General features: G+C 41.1%; 1 protein-coding gene across 1 annotated transcript in view; it reads left to right on the plus strand.

Annotated features, from left to right (window-relative positions):
- PLXNA2 (plexin A2) overlaps window positions 1-24,413 on the plus strand; it is a 307,602-nt gene that overhangs the window by 279,073 nt on the left and 4,116 nt on the right. The window contains exons 24-31 of the mRNA XM_075853680.1: window positions 1,300-1,446; window positions 3,589-3,748; window positions 5,472-5,575; window positions 15,310-15,409; window positions 17,886-18,076; window positions 21,746-21,915; window positions 22,072-22,284; window positions 22,539-22,689. Coding sequence (XP_075709795.1) covers window positions 1,300-1,446; window positions 3,589-3,748; window positions 5,472-5,575; window positions 15,310-15,409; window positions 17,886-18,076; window positions 21,746-21,915; window positions 22,072-22,284; window positions 22,539-22,689 — 1,236 coding nt within the window. The remainder of the gene's footprint in view (window positions 1-1,299; window positions 1,447-3,588; window positions 3,749-5,471; window positions 5,576-15,309; window positions 15,410-17,885; window positions 18,077-21,745; window positions 21,916-22,071; window positions 22,285-22,538; window positions 22,690-24,413) is intronic.

Consider the following 24,413-nt stretch of genomic DNA (forward strand, 5'->3'; position numbering starts at 1 on the left):
ACATTCTATTGACAAGGGGAATGGTAACACTCAGTTAGGCCTGGGATGTACGGAGACTTTTTGTAGCACTACTGAATTATTTTTGAGTGACAGCTACAGTCCACAAGATTGCATGCAGCTCAATGTATTGCTTTATATTGTAGCTGTAGGTCTATAGTTAGAATTTATTACATAAAGTTTCCATGATTCCAGGCCTTATTGAAACATTTCCAGGGGGAATAACAGAGGAACATTGCAACAAAGAGTTCCAAAATTGTTATCTCATGGAATACACAACAATTTACTATAGCAGACATGTTAAGACAGCTCTTCCATAAATCCAGTCACTCACAGGGGACATTTTCCCTCATTGTGGATGTTCTTTTTCCTTTTCTTCACCATCCATCCCAGACCTCTATGACAACTTCTCCTGACCACAACAGAGTTTGCTGCCCAGACAGCTCTTGCCCTTTACTTCTGCAGCCATCCCCAGCCTCCATAGAAACATAAATACATTTAGTCCCTAGACCAGACCCCAAAATAATTTCAGAGCCTCGACTAGACCCCTATATCAATTCAGACCCATGATTAGACCCCTATATAAATTCAGACCCTGGACTATACCCCTATATAAATTCAGACACCAGACTCCTAAATTAATTCAGATTCTCTAAATAAAAAGATCGGAAACCTACATTTAACAGACCCCAGACTAGACTCCTAAATAATCAGACCCCAGACCAGACCCCTACATTTATGAGACCTTAGACCAGACCCCTAAATTAATCTGACCCCTGACAAGAGAAAAATGTTTAATGTCCACCACTTTACACTAGTCCCTGATGCTGGACAGTGAGAGAACCCAGTACGGTGGCACCCGGAACTAAAGAGGAAATAGGAGGGTAAGTATACCAGCGCTCTTGGACTCACTATACGTTAGAGTAAGCCTTTACTTGTCACTGCTTATCAGCTGCTCTCCTGCTCGCTTACGGATGGGGGTCTTGGGTAAATGGCAAGTTTGCACCCCCCTTACGCCAGCACTTAATTTATTTAATCATATGTGTGACATATATGTGATATGAAGTTATATAACTGAACTCAGAATTATGTGTAACCTTGTGTTATGTAGATTAAATAGTTTTACGGTATAATGAAGCAAGCAGTCATATATTTTAAAACCGATACCTTAAAACACTAGCAATTGTTGATGTAATTGCAATTCTGACTGGCGCTGTAATGATTTCAACTGAGAAATACATATATTCCTCCCCTAGATACCATTTTGGTGGTAACAGAATGCATATGCTTGTTTTTTTTTAGGAATGTGCTGGGGAGCCTCTCTTCATGTTACATTGTGCCATTAAACAGCAGATGGAAAAAGGACCTATAGATTCAATCACTGGAGAAGCCCGCTATTCATTGAGCGAAGATAAACTGATTAGACAACAGATTGAGTACAAAACACTGGTAAATATAACATGTGTCCACAAGGGGGAGTTTAGTTATACAAAACACTGTACTGCTGCCCTCTACGGAGGATTTTGCAATTGAAAATGAATCCCCCCCATTTGTGTGTACTTGTGTTTTTCTTTATATTTCTTTTAATGCTAGGGCTACAAAGCAGATTTTGCTGGACATAGTGCTCCTGACACACCTGCCCTATTGTCCAGGACATGACTGCAGAATGAAATGCAGGATGCTGTGTTGAAATTGTGTTGACTGTTGAAATTGCCAAATCTGCTTTATAGCCCACCTAATGACACAGCAGATGACCACATGCAACCGTATTGTTTCAACAGTGTCGCCCAAATGTCACCGGTGTAAACATATCCTAGTCATTTTAGCTGGAAAAAATACAAAGAAGAGCAACTAAACTAATAAGGAGAATCTTAGTTTTGAAGAAAGATCAAAATAACGATTTAAATAATTATAGAGACGACTAAGGCTGAGTTCACACGTTGCGGATTTGTCGCAGATTTTGTTGCGGTTTTGACGCAGATCTCACCCTTTTGCATTGCAAAGTGTAAAATATATGCTGAAAATCGGAGTCAAATCCGCGACGTGTGAACTCAGCCTAAGAGTGAACATGATTAACTTTATAAAGTATATAAATGGCCCGTACCAAAAATATGGCGAAATCCTGTTCTATGTAAAATCCTCTTAAAAGTCAAGGGGACATACCCTCCGTCTGGAGAAAAAAATCAATCAATCTCCAGAGGCGACAAGTCTTCTTTAGGCCTGATTTACACGAGCGTGTGCGTTTTGCGCGCGCAAAAAACGCTGCGTTTTGCGCGCGCAAAAGGCACTTGGCAGCTCCGTGTGTCATCCGTGTATGATGCGCGGCTGCGTGATTTTCGCGCAGCCGCCATCATAGAGATGAGGCTAGTCGACGCCCGTCACTGTCCAAGGTGCTGAAAGAGCTAACTGATCGGCAGTAACTCTTTCAGCACCCTCGACAGTGAATGCCGAACACAATATACAGCAACCTGTGAATAAAAAAAGACTTTCATACTTACCAAGAACTTCCTGCTTCCCCCAGTCCGGGCTCCCGGCCGTTGCCTTGGTGACGCGTCCCTCTCTTGTCATCCGGCCCCACCTCCCAGGATGACGCCGCAGTCCATGAGACCGCTGCAGCCTGTGATTGGCTGCAGCCTGTGCTTGGCCTGTGATTGGCTGCAGCTGTCACTTGGACTTAACTGTCATCCCGGGAGGTCGGACCGGAGTTATCGGTAAGTCAGAACGTCTTTTTTTTTTTTACAGGTTCATGGATTTTCGGTGCGGAAGTCACTGTCCATGGTGCTGAACCAGTTTAACGCTTTCAGCACCGTGGACAGTGACTGTCTCCTGACGTCGCGTACCCGAACATTTTTTACCGGTTTCGGTCAAAACGAGTTTGGCCGAACCCGGTGAAGTTCGGTGCGCTCATCTCGAATTTGACACTCCGTTTGGATGTTTGTAAACAGAAAAGCACGTGGTGCTTTTCTGTTTACATTCAGGAGTTTGACAGCTCTTGCGCGAATCACGCAGTTCGCACGGAAGTGCTTCCGTGCGGCATGCGTGGTTTTCACGCACCCATTGACTTCAATGGGTGCGTGAGTGCGCGAAAAACGCACGATTATAGAACATGTCGTGAGTTTTTTTCTGCGCACACGCGCTGAGCGCAATTCACGCATCATCTAAACTGCCCCATTGACTAATATAGGTGCGTACGACATGCGTGCAAAGCACGCGCGTCGCACGCGCGTATATTACGTTCGTGTAAATGAGGCCTTACCCTAAGGCACGGTAATCTGTGGAATAGCCTACCGCAGGAGCTGGTCACAGCAGGAACAGTAGATGGCTTTAAAAAAGGTTTAGATAATTTCTTAGAACGAAAAAATTTCAGTTCCTATGTCAACGGGTAAAATTCTTGTTTGAATGGGACATTCAAACAAGAATTTTACACATTGACATAGGAACTGATATTTTTTCGTTCTGGGACGGTCGGATTGCCACTTCAGACCAGGGGGGTTCTTTTTCCTTTTTAGGGCAAATTGCTTTATTCTTTATGGTTTTTTTTTTTTTACCATGTAACATTGCCATTTAGTTTAATAACTTCCTTCATTGCAGATCCTGAACTGTGTAAACCCCGACAATGAAAACAGTCCAGAGATACCGGTAAAGGCCTTAAACTGTGACACCATCACTCAGGTCAAGGAAAAGATCTTGGATGCAGTATATAAGAATGTGCCCTATTCTCAGAGGCCGAGAGCTGTGGACATGGACCTAGGTATGTACAGTCACTCTCTGCAGTTAAACAGCAGCTGGAAACAGACGTATATGAGTGACATTACAAAGCAAGAACATCACGGTTCAACATATAGTCACTCTTCTTATGTTGTTTCAGCGAATATCGCAGTCATTCATTTTAAGATTCAGATCTTCATGAGATAAAGAATTGGGAAAAAGTGTTAATTTCAGAAGCCACTTGCATTTCCACTTGTAAGGTCTTTTCTTCAAAGTAGTACGGTACCTTGTCCATATGAGAGGTGCATTCATTCCTGCTTAGCAAGACTGGGGTCCAGCTGTTTTTTGCATAAGATTAAAAAATCTTATCTTTAACATCTGGTTTAGACAACTTGCAGAAGTAATAACGCCTACAACTCCCCTGATACAAAACTCAGAGCAATCGAATACATACATTAGTACAATCAAATTCATTACATTGATGCAAATAAGTATATAAATGTAATAATAATTTACACAAAATGACATCAGTAAACATATCCTAGTCATTTTAGCTGGAAAAAATACAAAGAAGAGCAGCTAAACTAAGGCTGGGTTCACACGAGCACATTAACGTCCGTAATGGACGGACGTATTTCGGCCGGAAGTCCCGGACCAAACTCAGTGCAGGGAGCCGGGCTCCTAGCATCATAGTTATGTACGATGCTAGGAGTCCCTGCCTCGCTGCAGGACAACTGTCCCGTACTGAAAACATGTTTTCAGTACGGGACAGTAGTTCCACGGAGAGGCAGGGACTCCTAGCATCGTACATAAGTATGATGCTAGGAGCCCGGCTCCCTGCACTGAGTTCGGTCCGGGACTTCCGAAGAGAATGGCAGTTTAGCAACCCCCCCCCCCATTTAATTATCACACGTGGGATTATAAAAGGGGGGAACCGTTCTTCACGGTCTGATCTGGAGGCCGGTTCCTGTGTAAACGCATTATGTCCTAAGTACATTAAGTACATGTGGGTTAATTAAATGGGGGGTTGCTAGCCTGCCATTCTCTTGCATTTAGTGGTGTATTTTGTGTAAATTATTATTTATATACATTTTTTGGATATTTTCGATGACTATACTGGACATTGACCTCCGTGAACCATTTTTAAATGCTTTTATTATTAGTCTCAGTGTAATGAATTTAATAAAGAATTTACTAATATATTGTTTGCATTGGATTGCTCTCATTTTTGTATCAGGAGAGTTGTAGGTGTTCTTATAGGTGATTGGTTATCCCTGTACATTTATTAGGGGACCCTGTGGATTGTAAGGGTTAATTAGCCAGCAGAAGTAGTCAGGCTTTTCACTTGATCTCCAGGACAAACTGTACAAACACATCCATGCATTTGCCTCCGCAATTTATCCACATTTCAGCGGATAAATTGCGGACCCATTCATTTCTATGGCCCCATGCAGATTCACGGATCCGTTCTGGGGCCCCGAATCTGGATCGCAAAAACTCAGGATACGTCCATTTTACGGTTCGAATTTCCAGATTCACGCTACTGATCAAATTGTTGTGAATCCTAATAACACATGGCTGCAGAGCAAAGGTTTTTTGTGGTCCGATGGACCACTATGGACCCGTGGTTTTTGGACTGCAATGGACCCGTGGTTTTTGTGGACCGCAAAACCAATGTGGTCATGTGCATGAGGCTTAACACTGCAAATTATAAAAAAGCTAATTTGCAGCATACATAAATTATCGTTTGTCTGACCCCTGAACAGAGTGGAGACAAGGGCGAATAGCAAGGGTTGTTCTTCAAGATGAAGACATCACAACCAAGATAGAAGGAGACTGGAAGAGACTCAACACACTCATGCACTACCAGGTAACTTAGCTCCACATGAATCCTGAATTGTTTGCCACAGTTTGAAGACCACTGATGTGGAGAATGACCTGGTCACACTTGTTATATAGCGGTTCACCATTAAGAGAGGTAAATGTCTAGCAGCGATGTTGTATCTTTTAGAGGGATAAAATATATTATATACACTTATTATCATTACTGTGCGGCCATATAAAATAATTGTAATAAAAAAACGTTCAATATGTCATAAAGACATATCAGAAGTTTTGATGTGCAGTGGTCCGGGTGCTGAGACCCCCACCGTCGCTTAAATGAAGGGGCAGAAGCGCTCAGCTGATTTTCCTGCATCTTCAGCTGGGATCGTCTCTCCCTGATAGGCTGAAGACGGCTCACATAATAATTTCATCTGTTTTCTGTATTGCTAAGATATTTGATGAATAATAAAAATAATTATTAGTATCAAAGTAATTGTAAAAAGAGGAGCACTACATGAGTCTCCATTCTGAATCATGTGTCGTATCGTAGCACGATTTTCTTTCGTTGTTGTAGTCTGTGTGCCGCCATATTGTGCACCGAGTGGCACTATATGTTGGGGATATTCTCTCTCCACAGGCTATGCATCTAGGAGAGAATATCTGCAAAATACAGCAAGTGATTGAGCATGCCACATTTTCTTTCTTTTGGATTCCTCATGTTTGAATAAAGAATCTCTGTATGCCTCGATATCTGTTTGGACTCGCAGTTAGGGCTCATGCATACAACTGTTGTTTTCTTCATTGTCCTATCCATTTATTTATTTTTGCAGATATATACTGAACTATTCATATCTATGGGGTCATGCACACATCCGTTTTCCTTGCGGATATGTGTGCCAGTTCCGCAAAGTTATAAAACATGTCCTACTCTTGTAAGTGTTTGTGGTCGGTCTCATCCATTCTAGTGTATGGGTCCGCAAAAGGAACAAAAAACGGACAGCACATGGAAGCTACTAGAATCCGTGTGGTGTGTTTGGCAAAACAGAAATGGACGTGTGCATGATACCTAACAGCAGGGCTCCATAGAAGTTTATGGATGCCCTATGACGGATCTGTAAAACTCTGAGGTTGTACAGAGGTGTAATACGGGCGTGTAAATGAGGCCTACTTTATGGGAGTGAGGTAAAATCACTAAGCATCACAGTCCCATGTAAATCGCAACTCTGGCTTTTCCCGGAAACCGTCACATAATAGTTGATATCCTAGTTGTCACACCAGAAAAGTCTCTAAGTAGCACTGGTCTAGTAATAAACAGATCACATGTCAAATGATGCAAATTGTTGTACAGTATGTTTGGACAACAAATAGTCATTTCTATACACTTCATTACCTTTATATGAATGTACAGTTCTATATACCCATTATTAGACACACCCAGAGTATCTGTATAGGGCATGTAAGGTAGGCTCATGGAATTGCCTTCTGCAAGGATAAATGTGAAGAGTAATGTATACTTCGCTTGTCTATCATCTCTATATTAATTTTCCAGCATGAATGTGATCGCTTGATTTTCCGCTATTTATAATGTAATGCACTATGGACATAATCTATAATGGATAGAGACCCAGGAAGTGCATTAATTCCTGCTGAAAGGGCACTAGAGTTAGACCTAATTCTGTTATAGACTTATAGCTTCAAGTGTGGGATCAGCAAAATGAAGCATCATTGCCACTTAGCTGAGGTTTCACATCATACATTCAATACCCTATAAAATGAAATGATTTGTGTTGGATTTGATGACTCTCAGTTGTGGGATCCTGCAATTGCTTCTAAAAAGATTGTTGAATGGTCTAGATCAAAATCGACGCCTGTCAGTTTTCTGGGAAAAATCCTTCAAGAATTTAGAGATTTCTAGGTAAAAGTATTTGGACATGACTGCAATCATAGACAGATACCTGTGTGTAGCTCATTGCTCATTATATAACATACATTAACCTCTTAGCGACCAGCCTATTTTAGGCCCCTTGACCAAGCTATTCTTTTCGTTTTTCTATATCGCACTCAAAAACCTATAACTTTTTTATTTTCCGTCGACATAGCTGTATGAGGACTTGTTTTTTGCGGGATTACTTGTCATTTTTAATGCACCATTTTGGGGTACATATCATTTTTTGATTAACTTTTATTAACTTTTTTTGGGGGGAATAGAAAAAAAAAACTGAAATCCCGCCATTGTTCTATGCGTTTTAAATTCACGCCGGTCACTGTGTGGCGTAAATAACATGTTACCTTTGTTCTATAGGTCGGTACAATTACGACGATACCACATATGTATACGGTAGTTTTTTTATGTTTTACGACTTTTGCACACTAAAAACTCATTTGAACTAAAAAAAATATTTTTCCGTCAATTTAGTGATATGACGGCTTGTTTTTTGCGGGGCGAGACGTAGTTTTGATTGGTACTGTTTTGGGGTAAATGGGACTTATTGATTAACTTTTATTATGACTTTTTTGGGGGACAATTGAAAAAAATAGCAATTTCACGGTTGTTTTTTGCAGGTTTTTTTTACGGTCTTCACCTTGCGGTTTAAGTTACATGTTAACTTTATTGTTTGGGTGATTACGGTCATGGCGATACCATATATGTGTACTTTTGTCTAATTTTTTACACTTTTACTAAGTAAAATTACTTTTTATGGTAAAAAATGTTTTTGTTTTTTTTAGGCCCCATGCACACGAACGTGCTTTTGCAGTCGCCATTCCCCCGAAAATCCACGGGAGAATTGCGGCCCCATTCATTTCTATGGGCCCATGCACACGACCGTGGATTCCACAGTCCGTGCATGTCCCAGGAGCCTGGACTGCAGAAAGAACGGACATGTCTTATTACAGCCATGTTCAGGCTCATAGAAAATAATGGACGCGGCCATGTGCATGGCCAGCGACTTGCGGGCGGCTCGCAGGTAACACTCCGCTGCTGGCCGACCCGAAAATCACGGCTGTGCGCATGTCTATGGTCGTGTGCATGAGGCCTTACTGTAATTTTTATTAATAATTTTTATTTGACATTAATTAGTTATCTTTTTAGTCCCACTAGGGGACTTCACTATGCGATCTTTTGATCGCTGCTATAATACTTTGGTATACTTAGTATATCAGAGCATTATTGACTGTCAGTGTAAATCCGGAACTTCCTAATAGGTATATACCCAGGGCAGACCTTTATTAGGCCTCCGGCTGCCATGACACCCCATCAGAGGCCCGCAATTGCATTTGCTGGCCGCCGATGGGTGAGAGGGAGAGCTCCCTCCCTCTGCAAATGATTTAAATGCCGCGATCGCTATTGACCGCGGCATTTAACGGGAGTTAACTTCGATCGCTACTGTTGGAGCAGGAGCCCGGCTGTCATCAAACAGCCGGGCCCCAGCTCCAGCCTGTATGGGACACCCGTGCAGGACTTAGACTAGGCCACCATGAAAAGGCGTATTGGTGGTCCCTTAGACTGATTCCACACACAGTATTTTGATATGTTTAACCCCTTAATGACCGGGCCTGAAAAGGCCTTAATGACCAGCTAAATTTATAAGTTTTTCCTCTCTGCCTTTCAGTAGCCATAACTTTTTCGTTTTTCATTGACATGGCTGTAGGAGGCCTTGTTTTGTGCGTGAGAAATTGTTGGTGTTTTTTTGCGCAGTTTGGGGGTAGAAAAAATTCATTGTGTAAGTTATATAATTTATTTTTACGGCGTGAATATAGAAAAAAAGCGTTTCTCTGCAACCTTTTTTTTGTTTATTTTTTTATTCCATTAACGTTTCACTCTAAATAACCTTTTAACCCTTAACGCTATGTGACGTAATAGTACGTCACAGGCGTTGTCCTGTTAACGCAAACTGACGGACTATTACGTCGGAGCCTTAACAGGGTACTCTGTCGGCAGACGTGTCTGCAGACACAGTTTTAAAGCAGTGATAGCTTAACGCTATCACTGCTTCAAGGCCAGGATCGGAGCTAGCCTACGATCCGGCCGATTAACCCCTTAGATGCAGCACTCAAAAGCGAGCGCTGCATCTATCGTGTTTACAAGCAGATCGGAACCCTGCAATGAAATCCGATGACTGCTCCGATGGCTGCTCTGGCAGACCGGAGGCCTAGCAATGGCCTTCCGTCTGCCAAGTACGGAAGCCTGCTAGGTCCCGTCCGGCCGCAGTAACAAGATGGCACAGGCTCAGAAGCTTCTGAGCCTGCGACATCAGCCGCTGGTGTCAGCTGTATATTACAGATGACACCATGCTGTAACGGCAGGGAACGGAGCTAGCTCCGATCCCTGCCATTAACATCTTAGTGGTTTGTAGCGATCTGTATCGAAATGATGTTATCGTGAGAATGCCGATCATTGCTATGGCAACCGGAGGCCTAATAATGGAGTCCTGGTCTGCCACGTACGATAGCCTATTAGGCCGCTAATAGGCTTGCTGTCAGTGAATGACTGACAGCTCTAATGCATTGCACCACGTATGTTCACACGCAGGGTATGTTCACACGCAGAGTCAAAAACGTCTCATCAAAAGTTTCAATAAAAACAAACACTGCCTTTTTTCCTATAATAAGCCTTTTATTATTGGAAAAAAATGAAAACATTAAAAAAAGTACACATATTTGGTATCGCCGCATCCGTAACGACCCAAACTATAAAACTACACCGCAAAAAAAACAAATGCCATAATCGCTATTTTTTTACCACCACCCCTCACAAAACATGGAATAAAAAGTGATCATAAAGTCGCATGTACCCCAAAATAGTACCAATAAAAACTAAAACCCTTCCAGCAATAAACAAGCCCTTACACAGCTTCTTTGACAGAAAAATAAAAAAGTTCTGGCTCTCAGAATATAGCGACACAAAATGTGCAGAGTGTCCAAAAGCGGATAAGATCGGGCACCATTTATCAGTGCGACACTGGCCACATATCTCGGAAATATTATTTATTTACCCCATTATTATACCCTCTTATTATGCCCCTTATGTACTCTGCACAGCTTACATACACCCCCATATTATAAACTGAAATACCACCAAAATGCCAAACAACAACTACCAAGCTACATCTGCGCTCCAAAAGCCAAATGGCGCTCCCTCCCTTCTGAACCCTACAACGTGCCAAAACAGCAGTTTACGTCCACATATATGGCATCGCCATACCCGGGGGAAACGAGCTTAGCAGTTTACGTGATATGTGTCTTCGGTGCACAAACTGGGCACAACATATTGTGCACTAAAATGGCATATCAGCAGAAAAATTGCAATTTTCACTTTGCACCATCCGCTGCACATTAATTACTAATGGAAAAACACCTGTGGGGGCAAAATGCTCACTACACCCCTTATAGTGCCTTAAGGGGTGCAGTTTCCAAAATAGGGGTCACTACTTGGGGGTTTGTTTTATTATTTGACCTCAGAGCCTCAGCAATTGTAGGCCAATGCTGTGAAAATCATCAAAATGGACCTCAAATGCGCATGTTGCTCTTCACTTCTGAGCCCTGTCATATGTCCAGGCAAATGTTAAATGCCTTGAGGGGTGTAGTTTCCAAAATGGGGTCCCTTCTTGGGGGCTTCCACTGTACTTTGGTACCTTAGGGTTTTGCAAATGCGACATGGACCCAAAAACCAATCCAGCAAAATCTGCATGCCCAATAGCGCTCCTGCCTTTCTGAGCCCTGCGGTGTGTCCAGACAGCAGTTTATGACCACTTATGGAGTACTGCCATACTCTGGAGAAATTGCTTTTCAAATGTTGGGGTGCTTTTTCAACTTTATCCCTTGTGAAAATGAAAAAATTCTACTTTTTAGTGGAAAAAAATGTTGATATTCATTTTTACGGCCTAATTCCTATAAATTCTGCAAAAGACCAGTGGGGTCTAAATGCTTACTATACCCCTAGATAGATTCCTTAAGGAGTGTAGCTTCCCAAGTGGGGTTTTTGGGGTGTTCCTACTGTTTTGGTCCCGAAGGCACTTTGCAAATGTGACATGGCACTCGAAAAACTTGAGCTCAAAAAGCCAAATGGTTATCTTTCCTTTCTGAGACCTGCCATGTGTCCAAACAGCAGTTTATCACCACATATGCGGTATTGCCGTAATCCTTTATGCCTTGGGAAAATTGAAAATCTCTATGTCTTATTGGAAAAAATCTAGATTTTCATTTTCACGGCTTCATTTCACTAAATTCAGCAAAGAAAACGTGGTGTCAAAATGCCCACTGTACCCCTTGATAAATTCCTTGAGGGGTGTAGTTTGCCATATGGTGTCTTTTTGAGGGTGTTTCTACTGTTTTGGCATCATAAGACCTCTTCAAACCTGACATAGTGCCTAAAATATAGTCTAATAAAAAGGAGGCCCCAAAATCCTCTAGGTGATCCTTTGCTTCGGAGGTCTGTGTTTCAGTGAATTAGCACACTAGGGCCACATGTGGGATATTTCTAAAAACGGCAGCAATAAATATTGCGTTTTTCTGATAAAACCTTCTGTGTTACAGAAAAAAAGGATTAAAAATGAATTTCTTCAAAAAAATGACATTTGTAAATTTCATCCCTACTTCGCTGTAATTCTTGTGAAACATCTAAAGGGTTAATAAGCTTTTCTAAATGCTGTTTTGAATACTTTGTGGGGTTCAGATTTTAAAATGGGGTGATCTATGGGGGTTTGCATTGTATGGGCCCCTCAAAGCCACTTCACAACTGAACTCGTCCCTCGTGCCTTTTGAAATTTTCTTGAAAATGTGAGAAATTGCTGCTAAAGTTCTAAGCCTTGTAACGTCCTAGAAAAATTAAAGGATGTACAAAGCACGATGCCAATCTAAGGTAGACATGTGGGAAATGTTAATTAGCATTTATTTTGTGTAGTATTACTATCTGTCTTACAAGCAGATACATTTACATTTCGAAAAATGCTAATTTTTGCCATTTTTCGCTAAATTTTGGTGTTTTTCAAAATAAAATACTGAATGTATCAACAAAATTTTACCACTAACTTAAAGTACAATGTGTCACGAGAAAACAATCTCAGAATCGCTTGGATAGGTACAAGCATTCCTAAGTTATTACCACATAAAGTGACACATGTCAGATTTGAAAAATGGGGCTGCGTCCTGAGCGTGCAAACTAGTCCATGTCCTTAAGGGGTTAAATAAAAATTTTCAGGTTATTACAGTCGCGTAGATACCTAATATGTGTAGGTTTTTTTTTTTATTTAATGTATGGGCAATAAAATATATTTTCTGCAAAATAATGATTTTTTTATTTATGCATTTTGTTACTTATTTATTTATTTTTTTTACTTATAATGGATTAGCATACTATCACTGGCACAGGCTTCTGTTAGGGCAGCACATAGTGTGCCCTAAGAGCAGGCAAACGCAACAGACAGCCTTGGGGTCCTTTCTAGGTCCCCAGAGCTGACTGCACATGGATTCCCCAGTCTTTGATCGGGTTTCCAGTGACGCGATCAAAGAGGGGAGTTTCCTTTGATCATGCCGCGTTCATGGACCGCGGCGATCAAAGGGCTAAACAGCTGGGGTAAGAATGTTTTCCGATCCCAGGAGGCTTCTCTAAGATCCGGAACTGTAAGTTACAGCTCCTGCTTAGAGGATGATCTCCAAGGAGCGCTCCTCACCCTCTTCTACACTGACGCCAAAAGATGTCACTGTAGATTAAGGACCTACACCGCCTGCCGTCAAAAGACGGTGAGCAGCCGTTAAGGGGTTAAAAATACATAGTGTTTTGTTTTTTTGTGTTTTTTATCAAAATGCAACATGCTTTAGCTATGGTGTTTTTATTTATTTTTAGAATTTTTCTCCATAGGCTTCCCTACAAAGCTTAAAAACCGCATTCACAAAATTACACTAATTAAAAAACACCACCAAAAATGCATAAAAACGATCTAAAAAAAAAAAGGCTGATTACATTTGCTGTATTCCTGCAGTTTAAAGAAGATCTGTCACCTCCGCTTATAGGAGAACAGACCTGTACTTGTAATATGTTACCCCTAACTAGGCCAGCATATTGAGGGGACAGATCCGGTTTAAAACGCCTTAGACCTAGTTCATATGGCAGAGCCATGTGCAAGAGGCTGTATGGTGACACATGGAGGCATGTGGCGGTACGGTAAGGCCCCATACACCTCTATCCTCGTTGTATGGACCCAACGGTAGTACGAATCCATAATACAGCCATGTCCATGAGGCCTAAGTGAGATTTATTTTAAAATGTCTTAAGTCTACATCCAAAGAGTTAAATAGAATAATACTTTCCCTAAAAATTCTAAATCCCAGTTAAAGGTCATCTTTAATGTATCTTTTACCTGTTTCTGTTAATTCGCTCGGTGTCCTTACAACTGCAGTTAACTGATTTATTGTTCACTGCTAGGTAATATAGTATTAAATGTTACCAGGTAGTAGCCATTTTATCACCAATGGGGGCACCGTTAATTATCCCTATGAAACTGTAATGACCAAATTGTCAACGTTTCGAACATTTTGTGCAGTACAGCATAATCCCTACCTCAAGCCCTAGTTTATGTTACATTGTTTCTTTTCTTTCCGTGTAGTCTTTGAACATGAAACCTATGTAGAGGGGATGAAACGTGAACCTTCATATAGGAGAATCTCGTTAGCACTAATATTCATCTACAGTTTGACTTTTGCCTAATTAATCCTCCGGATGTAATAGAGGGACAGGCAATCTAAGCTTCTGAAAGATGACTTTATTGCTTGTCTTACCATAAATCACATTTTTATAAAGTTCATAAAACCGGTTAGAATAAAAAATGGTTTAATAAGAATGCTTTATGGTCCATAACATTATGATAGCTGCTTATTCTCTTTGTGCTTCAGCCTTAATTAAATCAGGTGCATTCTCCATCTTTAAAATGGGGCTGGAAATGAGAGAGGCTAAAATGTTCTTTAAAAAAAATCAAATAAGCGTTTCTCACACCCGATTAGCCACTCACATGAAATATCTCCGAACACGTCTTGTTTGGATTCTGGGTTGGGTTATATGGAAACACTCTTTATATAAACATGGATTCATGTGAGGAAATGAGTCACATTATCTCACTACGCAAGATCACTCACAGCAATGCTATTGTTTTGTAAAAAAAAATAACTCCAACTTGTATCGGAAACGACAAACAGGGAGACTTTCCAACATTAAAGGTTAAGATCAAAGCCAAACGTCAAAATGTTATTGAGCGATGGTATGAACCCTTGTTAAACCACACAGTCCTGCATGTACGGACGGCGCTGCTTTAGGATACACCCTATATTAGCAAGTTGATGCTACTTTATCGTATTCTCTGCTTACATACCAAGCAGTAAACCTGTAGATGCCATAAGGTATACATACAGTGAATATTATTTGGCCATTAGTTTGGCTGTGATTCGAAATTGAACACAGTATACTTTGAAAAAGGTCCTGTTTCTGAACAAACATGGACAATAGGTCCCCACTACCGTACTTTGGACCCCCAGATTTGAAAAAACACAGTTATCACTGAAGATTGGGGTCATTTTCATTAGCTTTTACATGTGACTGTAACTACATAGCATTCAGGTTTTGTTTTTTATTGGAATTGTTTTTATTTTGGTTGATTTTGGATGACTGAAGGTCATTAGGTTTTAGGTTTAACAGCTGAGAAATTGGAAATGTTCTTGATCCCTTGGTTCCTTGACCTCACATAAGAGGATAGTTAAACACTTCTATTGACTGCATTCATTTTTTTGCAGGTCTCTGATCGTTCAGTAGTAGCTCTTGTCCCGAAACAAACCTCATCATACAACATCCCAGCTTCTGCAAGCATATCCAGAACCTCCATCAGCAGATACGGTATGAAAATGCATATCAATATATTCATAAACAGCGAGCAGATTAGCACACTTTAAATAGCAAGGATCTGCAACCAACATCGCTCGAGCTATTGTGAAACTACCGGTACATTAGATTGTGTTTTTCTTTAATTGTTGTAAGTTATTGATCAGATGGCAGAGAAGATAAAGGAACAACAATTTATATACATGTCATAAAAAGTTCCTAGAGTAGTGGTAAAGGTGATAGAAGGACCTTGTGGGGCACTTGATTATTACAAGTTGCACCCTGAAACAAATATTTGACCTCATTAAGGCCCCATGCACACGACTGTATTTTGCATCCGTAATTACGGCCTGTAATTACGGACCCATACAGTTCTATTGGCTACAGACACCTTTCCTTTTATTTATGGAGAGGTGTCCGTGCTAAAAAATTATAGAACATGTCCTTTTTTTTAGCCGTAATTACGGCACAGACATGACCATAGAAGTCGATCAGAGTTTCGGTAAATACGGACGGCTACGGATGTGCATCCGTATATACAGAAGTATTGCTATGCAACATGTTGGTGACATTATGTGCAGCCTCCCTTTTTTTACGGATCTTTATAGACGGATTAAATACAGATGCAATACGGACCCCTATTTACGGACAGTATTTCGGGATAGATGAAAATATGGTTGTGTGCATGGGGCCTTATCAAAACTGTTTAAGAGAAAAACTGGCCTTGTTGCCCATAACAACCAATCAGAGCTCCGCTTTCATTTGTTTAGGAAACGTGATTAGCTGCTGTATTACAATTATACCATGCGCTATATATAAAAAACATGGGCATCATGCGTAAAAGCTAGTGCGAAGATTAAAACAATGCAGTTGTCTATAAAGACTAGTCTCAAACTAGCTCTTACCCTCATGAGTGTTGTAACCGAGTTGCCATTGCAACATATGTGTTCTAATTATGCCGTACATTTTTGAGAAATATAAACAATTAAAATAACCAAATAGTAAAATTAGATGGACACTTTAATAAAAATGGATATAATGGGTAATGGGTAAAATAGCATATAAAATAACAGCGAGAAAATTCCTACAGCTTTTTCCAGAACTCATAGGGTTACTGTTCTCAGCAAAGATTCACTCGAGCCGTTTTTATGCAGATCACGGAATAAACTACATAAATCTTCAGCCTCTAACCGTCTGCGAAGGCGGCAGTATCAGTAACATTTGTCTCTCTCATTCATTAACATGTAAATTATGAAAATTGGAGCAAACATGATTACAGTGGGAAAAAAAAGCATCACAACATATTATTGGAAATCAACAATACTGCTGATCGGTGGTTTGAGGCATAGCGCTCAGGAAAAGACACCATTAAAGCTTTATTTTTGGCTCCTTTAAGTCTCCGACATTAGCAGCAATATTAATGGTGACATTGGAAATGTTAACAGGGATTCTGCATTGTCTCAAGCTCATGGAGATGTTCATGTCATGACAGAAACACTAGCGTCTGCTCAGTCTCTCTGTCCGGCGGTGACTACAGTAACATGTCATGCTTTTTCCATCCACACTTACTTACACAGCATAATTGTATCTGCTTCAGCTCGACAACAGAGACAATCAAAATTAAACCTCCGCTGCCGTTTTCTAATTTGACGGCATTTTTATTGCTAAATAGTGCTTTATTTGCTAAGCTGTGCTAAGCCTCTTGCTGTTTCTTTGGATAAGCTGCAAGGAGACTTATGGTTCATTAACATTGGAGCATTTGACTAAAGGCCAAAGTCATTTGACTTTCCACCCGTAACCCATACAAAGCAGGTCTAGGTATAAAAATTCATCCTGAAATCAATGAGAAAAAGCAGTCTACCTTGCAGTGCACAGGCAGATGTGTGATCTAAGTTATATTTAAACCATGAGCAATATTTAAATTATTATTATTTTTTTTAATAAAGGAGTCTAATACAGATATGTATTTTGCTGTCACTTAGCCCACATATATATAGAATTATATTAAAGGAGTTTTGCAGCCACTAAAGGTCATCAATAGCTGATGGGTCGGGGTCCGACTTTTGGGACCCCCGCCGATCAGCTATTTTGAAGGGGCTGCAGCACTCGTACGAGCGCTGCTTTCTCTTCATTTCTTCTTGCTCACTGTGAATCGTCGATACTCATTTAGCGGCGGTTCACAGGTATTGCAGCCTTTTTCCCATTGAAGTGAATGGGAGAAGAAGGCTGCAATAAATGTGAATCGCCGCTAAATCCGTGTTGATGACTCACAGTGAGCAAGAAGAAATTAAGGGAAAACAGCTTGAACGAGTGCTGCAGCCCCTTCAAAACAGCTGATAGGAGGTGGTCCCGGGAGTGGGACCCCGACCCATGAGCTATTAATGGCCTATCCTGAGGAAAAGCCATCAGTTTAGTGGCTGAAAACTCCTTTAACTAACTTGTTCCGTAGAATAAAAGTGTATTGAAGTTTACTCTATAATCCCTCTTGCAGACTCCACATTCCGCTACACCGGCAGCCCTGACAGCCTTCGTTCTCGTGCCCCTATGATCACGCCAGATCTCGAGAGTGGTGTTAAAGTTTGGCACCTGGTGAAAAATCATGAACATGGAGACCAGAAGGAAGGTGACCGGGGAAGCAAGATGGTTTCTGAAATCTACTTGACAAGGCTGCTAGCAACCAAGGTAACCTTGAAACTCAACTTTTTGCCTCACAAATTTTGTATCATAAAAATGGCTATTTCTCTGACATCTGTTTACTTGGCTTCATTTCTGGTAGTCATATTTATTTTGCTGTTGCTTAGGATGCGATTGAACATACTAACAAATTGTACAACTGCAATTTGATTGATCATTTTTGCATAATTTTGTTAATCTAGCATGAACTGTCATAGTCAGGCCTCTTAACCCATAGGCTAATAATGACAATTGCAAGAGTAGTTCGACATAATGTATTAAGTATATCATAATGTAACCCCAGCATCCTTTTCCATCATATGTGTAAATCTGTAGTTGGGGTCCGAAAAGATTTAGAAGACACCACGTGTTAGACAGTCTGAAACAGTTATTCCGAATGATGCTTTTAGATTGCTTACATAATGGTGTGTTGGAGACTTTAAAATGATGTCCCTTCTTTTAAGAGACAGTTTTCCCCGGCAGCACAGAAAAAAATAGAGGCAAAGAGGATTCGTCAGTTCTTAAGGATAAGAGAGACGGAAGGGGTTTTCTGTCAATCTTTTAATATATACATTAATAAATAACATGAAAATAGCTAAATTTAAAGTGTAGCTAAAGGTTTGACAAACTTCTGACATGTCATAGTGACATGTCAGAAGTTTGGATTGGTGGGCGTCCGAGCACTGAGACCCCCGCCAATCTCTAGAACGAAGCAGCTGAAGTGCTCGTGTGAGCGCTCAGCTGCTTCGTGTATGTTCGGCTTTTTCCAGAAATCAATGTATCGATGTATGGATAGAAAGTCTATGAGCCCGTACTCCCAGTGGCGGATTAAATAGACCATGGGCCCTGGGCTGTTACCCAAACTTGGGCCCCCATTCCTCACCGCCGCCCTGCCGCGCCGTAACTTTTTGGGCAAGCATTAACAGTGTTACGATTTCCCTTGTCACAGGGCTGTGTCCATACATACTGAGAGTATCACACTGTGCAGGGACACAACCTCCTGACAAGGGGAATTTTCTATCAGTCCTGGACTACAGAAAGACTTTTTGTGAAATACAAGGATTCCTATAATAAACATATCAGGAGAGGTGACAGATTCTCTATAAATCTAGTGACTCACAGGTGACGACGTCTCAGATTCTAGTAGTTTTTTTCCTCTTTTCTTCTCCATCCGGTCCAGCGCTCATGACGACTTCTCCCGGCCATGACTCATTTCTGCAGAATTTGCCACTCAGACGTCTCCTCACTTTTCCAACATTTCCACACCTATAAACGAAAATAAAGTTATCATGGTGCCACATACTGTGCCCCTAAATATAATAGCACCAAACACTGCGTGCCTGAATATAATAATACCACACACTGTAAAACACCACATACACACAGCCCCCTGTACATAGTGCCACACACAGCTCCTGTAGATATTACACACCCCCATAGATATCGCCATACACAGCCCCCTCTATATACCACACATCCCCCCGTAGAGAGTGTTACACACAGCCCCATATAAATAGTGCCATACAGCCCCCTGTAGAGAGCGCCACACAGCCCTCCCCCTCTTGTAAATAGCACCAAAAAGCCCCCCCCTATAAAGAGCGCCACACACATACCACTGTGGATAGCACTACACAGCCCCCCCCTTGTATATAGTGCCACACAGTGCTCCCCCTTGTATATAGTGCCACACAGCGCCCCCCCCTTGTATATAGTGCCACACAGCACTCCCCTTGTATATAGTGCCACACAGTGCTCCCCCTTGTATATAGTGGCACACAGCGCTCCCCCTTGTATATAGTGGCACACAGCGCCCCCCCTTGTATATAGTGCCACAAGGTTATGTACACATTTAAAAACTTTATATCATAATTTTATATATATATACATATATATATATATATATATATATATATATGTATATATATTAGTATGTGTGTGATTGATTGATTTTATTAAAAAATATTTTCACTTTTTGAGATACAGCTGCTTTGTATCCTGTATCTGTCAGGTCAGCAGGACTGACAGGATCAGTGACACGCAGGATCCACCTCAAATCTATCACATCTAAGATTATAATTTAGCGCAGGGCCCGTTTCATTGATCCCGTCAGTCCTGCTGACCTGACGGATACAGGATACAAAGCAGCTGTATCTAAAAAAGTGAAAATATTTTTTAATAAAACGTAATTACAAAGTTGCACCAAACACACATTTTTATAAAAAATAAATAAAAACGACGTGATTTTTGCGACGTTTTCTCCGTAGACAATGCAGGTTTCGTTTTTTATCGTTTTTATACACACCTTTTTTGCTATTTTAGAATTTTTATTCATAAAGTTTGAAAATAATAGTAAAAAAATAAGCTTTTTTAAGTTTCAGCTATTTTTTTTGGTAATAACATAGTTTTACCCTAAAATAGACCTTTTATTTGTGATCGTCATTGTCTACCGGAAATGTTTATATATTACATGTCTATATTAGGGTAATTGGGTCAGCGCTAGCGTTACAACAATGATTGGCGGGGGGAACGTTTTTTTTGGGGTGGGTATTTTATGTGTATTTATTAATTTTTTTTTGCACTTTACTTTATTATTTTTTTATTACTGTGGTCTGTCCCTCAAAGGTCAAAAAATACCTTTGGGGAACTTTATATCTACTTTTTCTTTCTTTTACACCATGTTTTTCCACTGTAACTGGAGCTGCACAGCAGCCCCAGTTACAGGGGAAATCAGCCCTCTCATAGTGACGATTGTCACTAATAGGGCTGTGCTGGGTCTAGTTAGACCCAGCAACAGTCTGCCACTAACGGCACCCGGCGATCATGTGACCAGTCACATGATCACCGGGAGGAATAGAGACAGCGCCGCTGCTGCTGTCTCTATTCCTATACACAGCGTTCATTGAACGCTGTGTAAGAAGACATCGGAGAAGACAGAAGCAGAATAGCTGCTTCTGTCTTCTCCTTAAGGTCCCCGGCAGTCACTGACAGCCGGAGACCCGACATTCAGCTGCCCGATCGCGCGGGCAGCAAGTTAAAACCCGAGCCGTAGAAAGTCTATGGCTCGGGTTTTAAGGACCCGTCCCTGACCGCTGGCCGTAAAAATACAGCCAGCGGTCGGGAACCAGTTGGGCAGGAGGATAAGCCAACTAACCTCAGCGCCGGTGACCGCCCGCCCGGCTCTTCTTGCAGCTTTGGAGTAACAGAACAGCCGTCCGTCGTTGTTCTGTTACTCAATGGCGGCGCCCGCACTAGTCAGGGAGGCGTGTCCTACCCTTGGATCCCGGCAAATTCCCTGCTCCTCCCCTCCTCATCTTCGGCTTGTAGCAGCGCTAGCGCGCTGAATAGGTTTGTAAAATGATGTGCGGTTCGGGCTGCCATGGGCCCCCTGGGAGCCTCAGGCCCCGGGCGGCCGCCCGAATCGCCCATATGATAATCCGCCACTGCGTACTCCGATACATTGGCTTTACGGAAAAAGTCAAACAGAAACGAAGCAGCTGAGTGCTCACATGAGCGCTTCAGCTGCTTTGTTCTAGCGATTGGTGGGGGTCTCAGTGCTCGGACCTCCACCAATCCAAACTTCTGACATGTCACTATGACATGCCAGAAGTTTGTCAAATGTTTAGCTACACTTTAGGCCTGTATAAAATACTTATTTGTAATTTTTCATCTTACTTTTAGGGAACACTACAAAAGTTTGTAGATGACCTTTTTGAAACATTGTTCAGTACTGTGCACCGTGGGAGTGCCCTACCTCTTGCCATTAAGTACATGTTTGACTTCTTGGATGAACAGGCAGACAGGCATAGTATCTATGACACAGATGTCCGACACACGTGGAAAAGTAACTGGTAAGTTAATTTTCAAGAAATAGATTGTCTATTATTAAGAAAAAGTAAAAAGGTTACATTAAAGCAATACAAGCAAAAACATTCATTGTGAAAATGGGTGGGGGAGGGCGGTCAAATCATATCAAGCTTAAATTATCCATTCTTTTTTCTTCATAGTCTGCCGCTTCGGTTTTGGGTGAATGTCATTAAGAATCCTCAGTTCGTCTTTGACATCCATAAAGGCAGTATCACGGATGCCTGCTTGTCTGTTGTGGCTCAGACCTTTATGGACTCTTGTTCCACCTCAGAGCACCGGCTTGGAAAAGATTCTCCCAGCAACAAACTGCTTTATGCCAAGGACATCCCCAACTACAAGAACTGGGTGGAGAGGTTAGTGGGCAGAAGCCGTGACTGGATATTTCATACACTGGGTGAAATTATTTTCTGTTTATTCGAGTTTTACTCTAGATTGAATTCTAGAGAGAAAATTGGGAAGGGAGTTGCTGAATCTAAAGTTAATATCTGTAAACGTAGAAACTGGTTGCATTGGCTGAATTTTTTTAACACTTAAATAATGAGAATAAGATGTGAGAATGACAGTAAATAAACAAATTCTATCACTGGCTCACGTCTGAATTTTACAGGTATTATGCTGATATTGCAAAGCTCCCAGCCATCAGCGACCAGGACATGAACGCCTACCTCGCAGAGCAATCTCGTATGCACGCATCAGAGTTTAATATGCTGAGCGCACTAAATGAGATCTACTCGTATATCAGTAAATACTCCGTGGAGGTAAGGAGTGACAAAGAGTCTTGGAAACTGGAATGTAGAGGGAATTGACATTGTTAATCTGAATGGTATCTGCCATTGTATGAACTATTAATAACTGGGAGCAGTAACAAGATATGCAAGGTTTTCAAAATATATTCTGTAATTTTCATCTATATATACTGGACATTTTTAGGCTTTGTTCACATGGCGCTAAAAAAAAGAAATTATGTGTAAATGCGTCAAAAACGCTATCGTTTTTGCAAAGCGCTTTATAAAGTACAAGGGTTTTTTAGGCCCTTTTTTGACACGTTTCTGTCACCTTTTTTTGGGCTCGTAATTAGGATTCCTATTGACTATGGGAATTAGGCGCGTTTTCAGCGCCAGGAATTGACCTGATGCTACATTTTTTGATGCGTACACGCTCGTAAAAAAAACACGTTGTATGCACTACTATGCGTTTTACCATTGATGTCAATGGGAAGCTTAAAGCAGGCGTTTTTTACGCATTTTTTAAGGTTTTTTTTTTGGTGCGTAAAACGCAGCAAAAACACGTTGAATAAACGCCGTGTGAGCAAGTCATACAAATGTAAAAATAATTTTTTTTTTTTAATATAAATGTAAAATTCTTAAGCAATAAAAATGCTCAAGAGGAAATGACAGATGAACTCATGCTTGGTTGTACAATAATTTGGTTTTTACTATGTCCTGTTATAAATATTCATCAATATGTATGAGTTTGATACATTTAAAGGGGTTGTCCACTTTCTCAAATATCCACAGGATAGGTCATCAGTATATGATCGGTGAGTGTCCGATATCCAGACCCCGTACCGATCCGCAACTCCGGCTGCCTCCGTGCACTGGATGTTTGGAACGGGATGCAGCAGTTGGAGCAGGAAGCAGATGGCTCTGACCACTGCATAGCAGCCGTTCGGCAGAACTGCAGCTCTGCTCCTATTCACTTGAATAGGAGCAGAGCTGCAGCTCGGCCAGTATTCTTGGACCGGAGCCTTCTGCTTCCTTCAAAATCGTCCGGCGCGCGGAGGCAGCCGGAGTGGCGGATCGGTGCGGGGTCCAGGTCTCAGACACGCACCGATCATATACTCATGACCTATCCAGTGGATAGGTCATAAGTTGTCAGAAAGTGGAAAACCCCTTTAACTTACTTGAAAGGGTTGTTTGAGATTCAAAACAGTGCCACTCTAGGTTTATGTGTGATATTGCACCTCAGCCCACATGAATGGTGCTAAACTGCAGTACCAGACACAACGTATGATATATAATATTGCAAAGTGTTGCCCAACTGAATATTATGCATTTTTGCATTATTCATTCAACATTTTTTGGGAGAATTTTTGGAGCTAAGTTAAGTTCCCTAGAATACACGTGTTACGTCTGCAATATTAAGGTGAAAATGCATCCATATTAGGGCAATGTGATACTTGCCTTAGGCAGGATTTACACACTTTTATTCATTTTTCGTGGCGTTTTTAACTGCGTTTTTTTTATTGCGGCCAGATGTTACATTAATGTCTATATTAAAAAATAGAATGCGCTGATACAAGTAGCGTTTTGGTTCATAGCGTTTTTGTTGCTTATTCAGCATGCTCTGAGTGTGGCATTTTTTTCTGGCGTTTTTTCCCATAGCACTCTTTAGGACTTAAAAAAACGCCAGAAAAATAACATATAGAATATGCCATCAAAAACGCGATAAGAGACTGACTACATTTTGAGAGAAAAAGAAT

This window comes from Rhinoderma darwinii, chromosome 2 (genome assembly GCF_050947455.1).
Source record: "Rhinoderma darwinii isolate aRhiDar2 chromosome 2, aRhiDar2.hap1, whole genome shotgun sequence".
Classification (NCBI taxonomy): domain Eukaryota; kingdom Metazoa; phylum Chordata; class Amphibia; order Anura; family Rhinodermatidae; genus Rhinoderma; species Rhinoderma darwinii.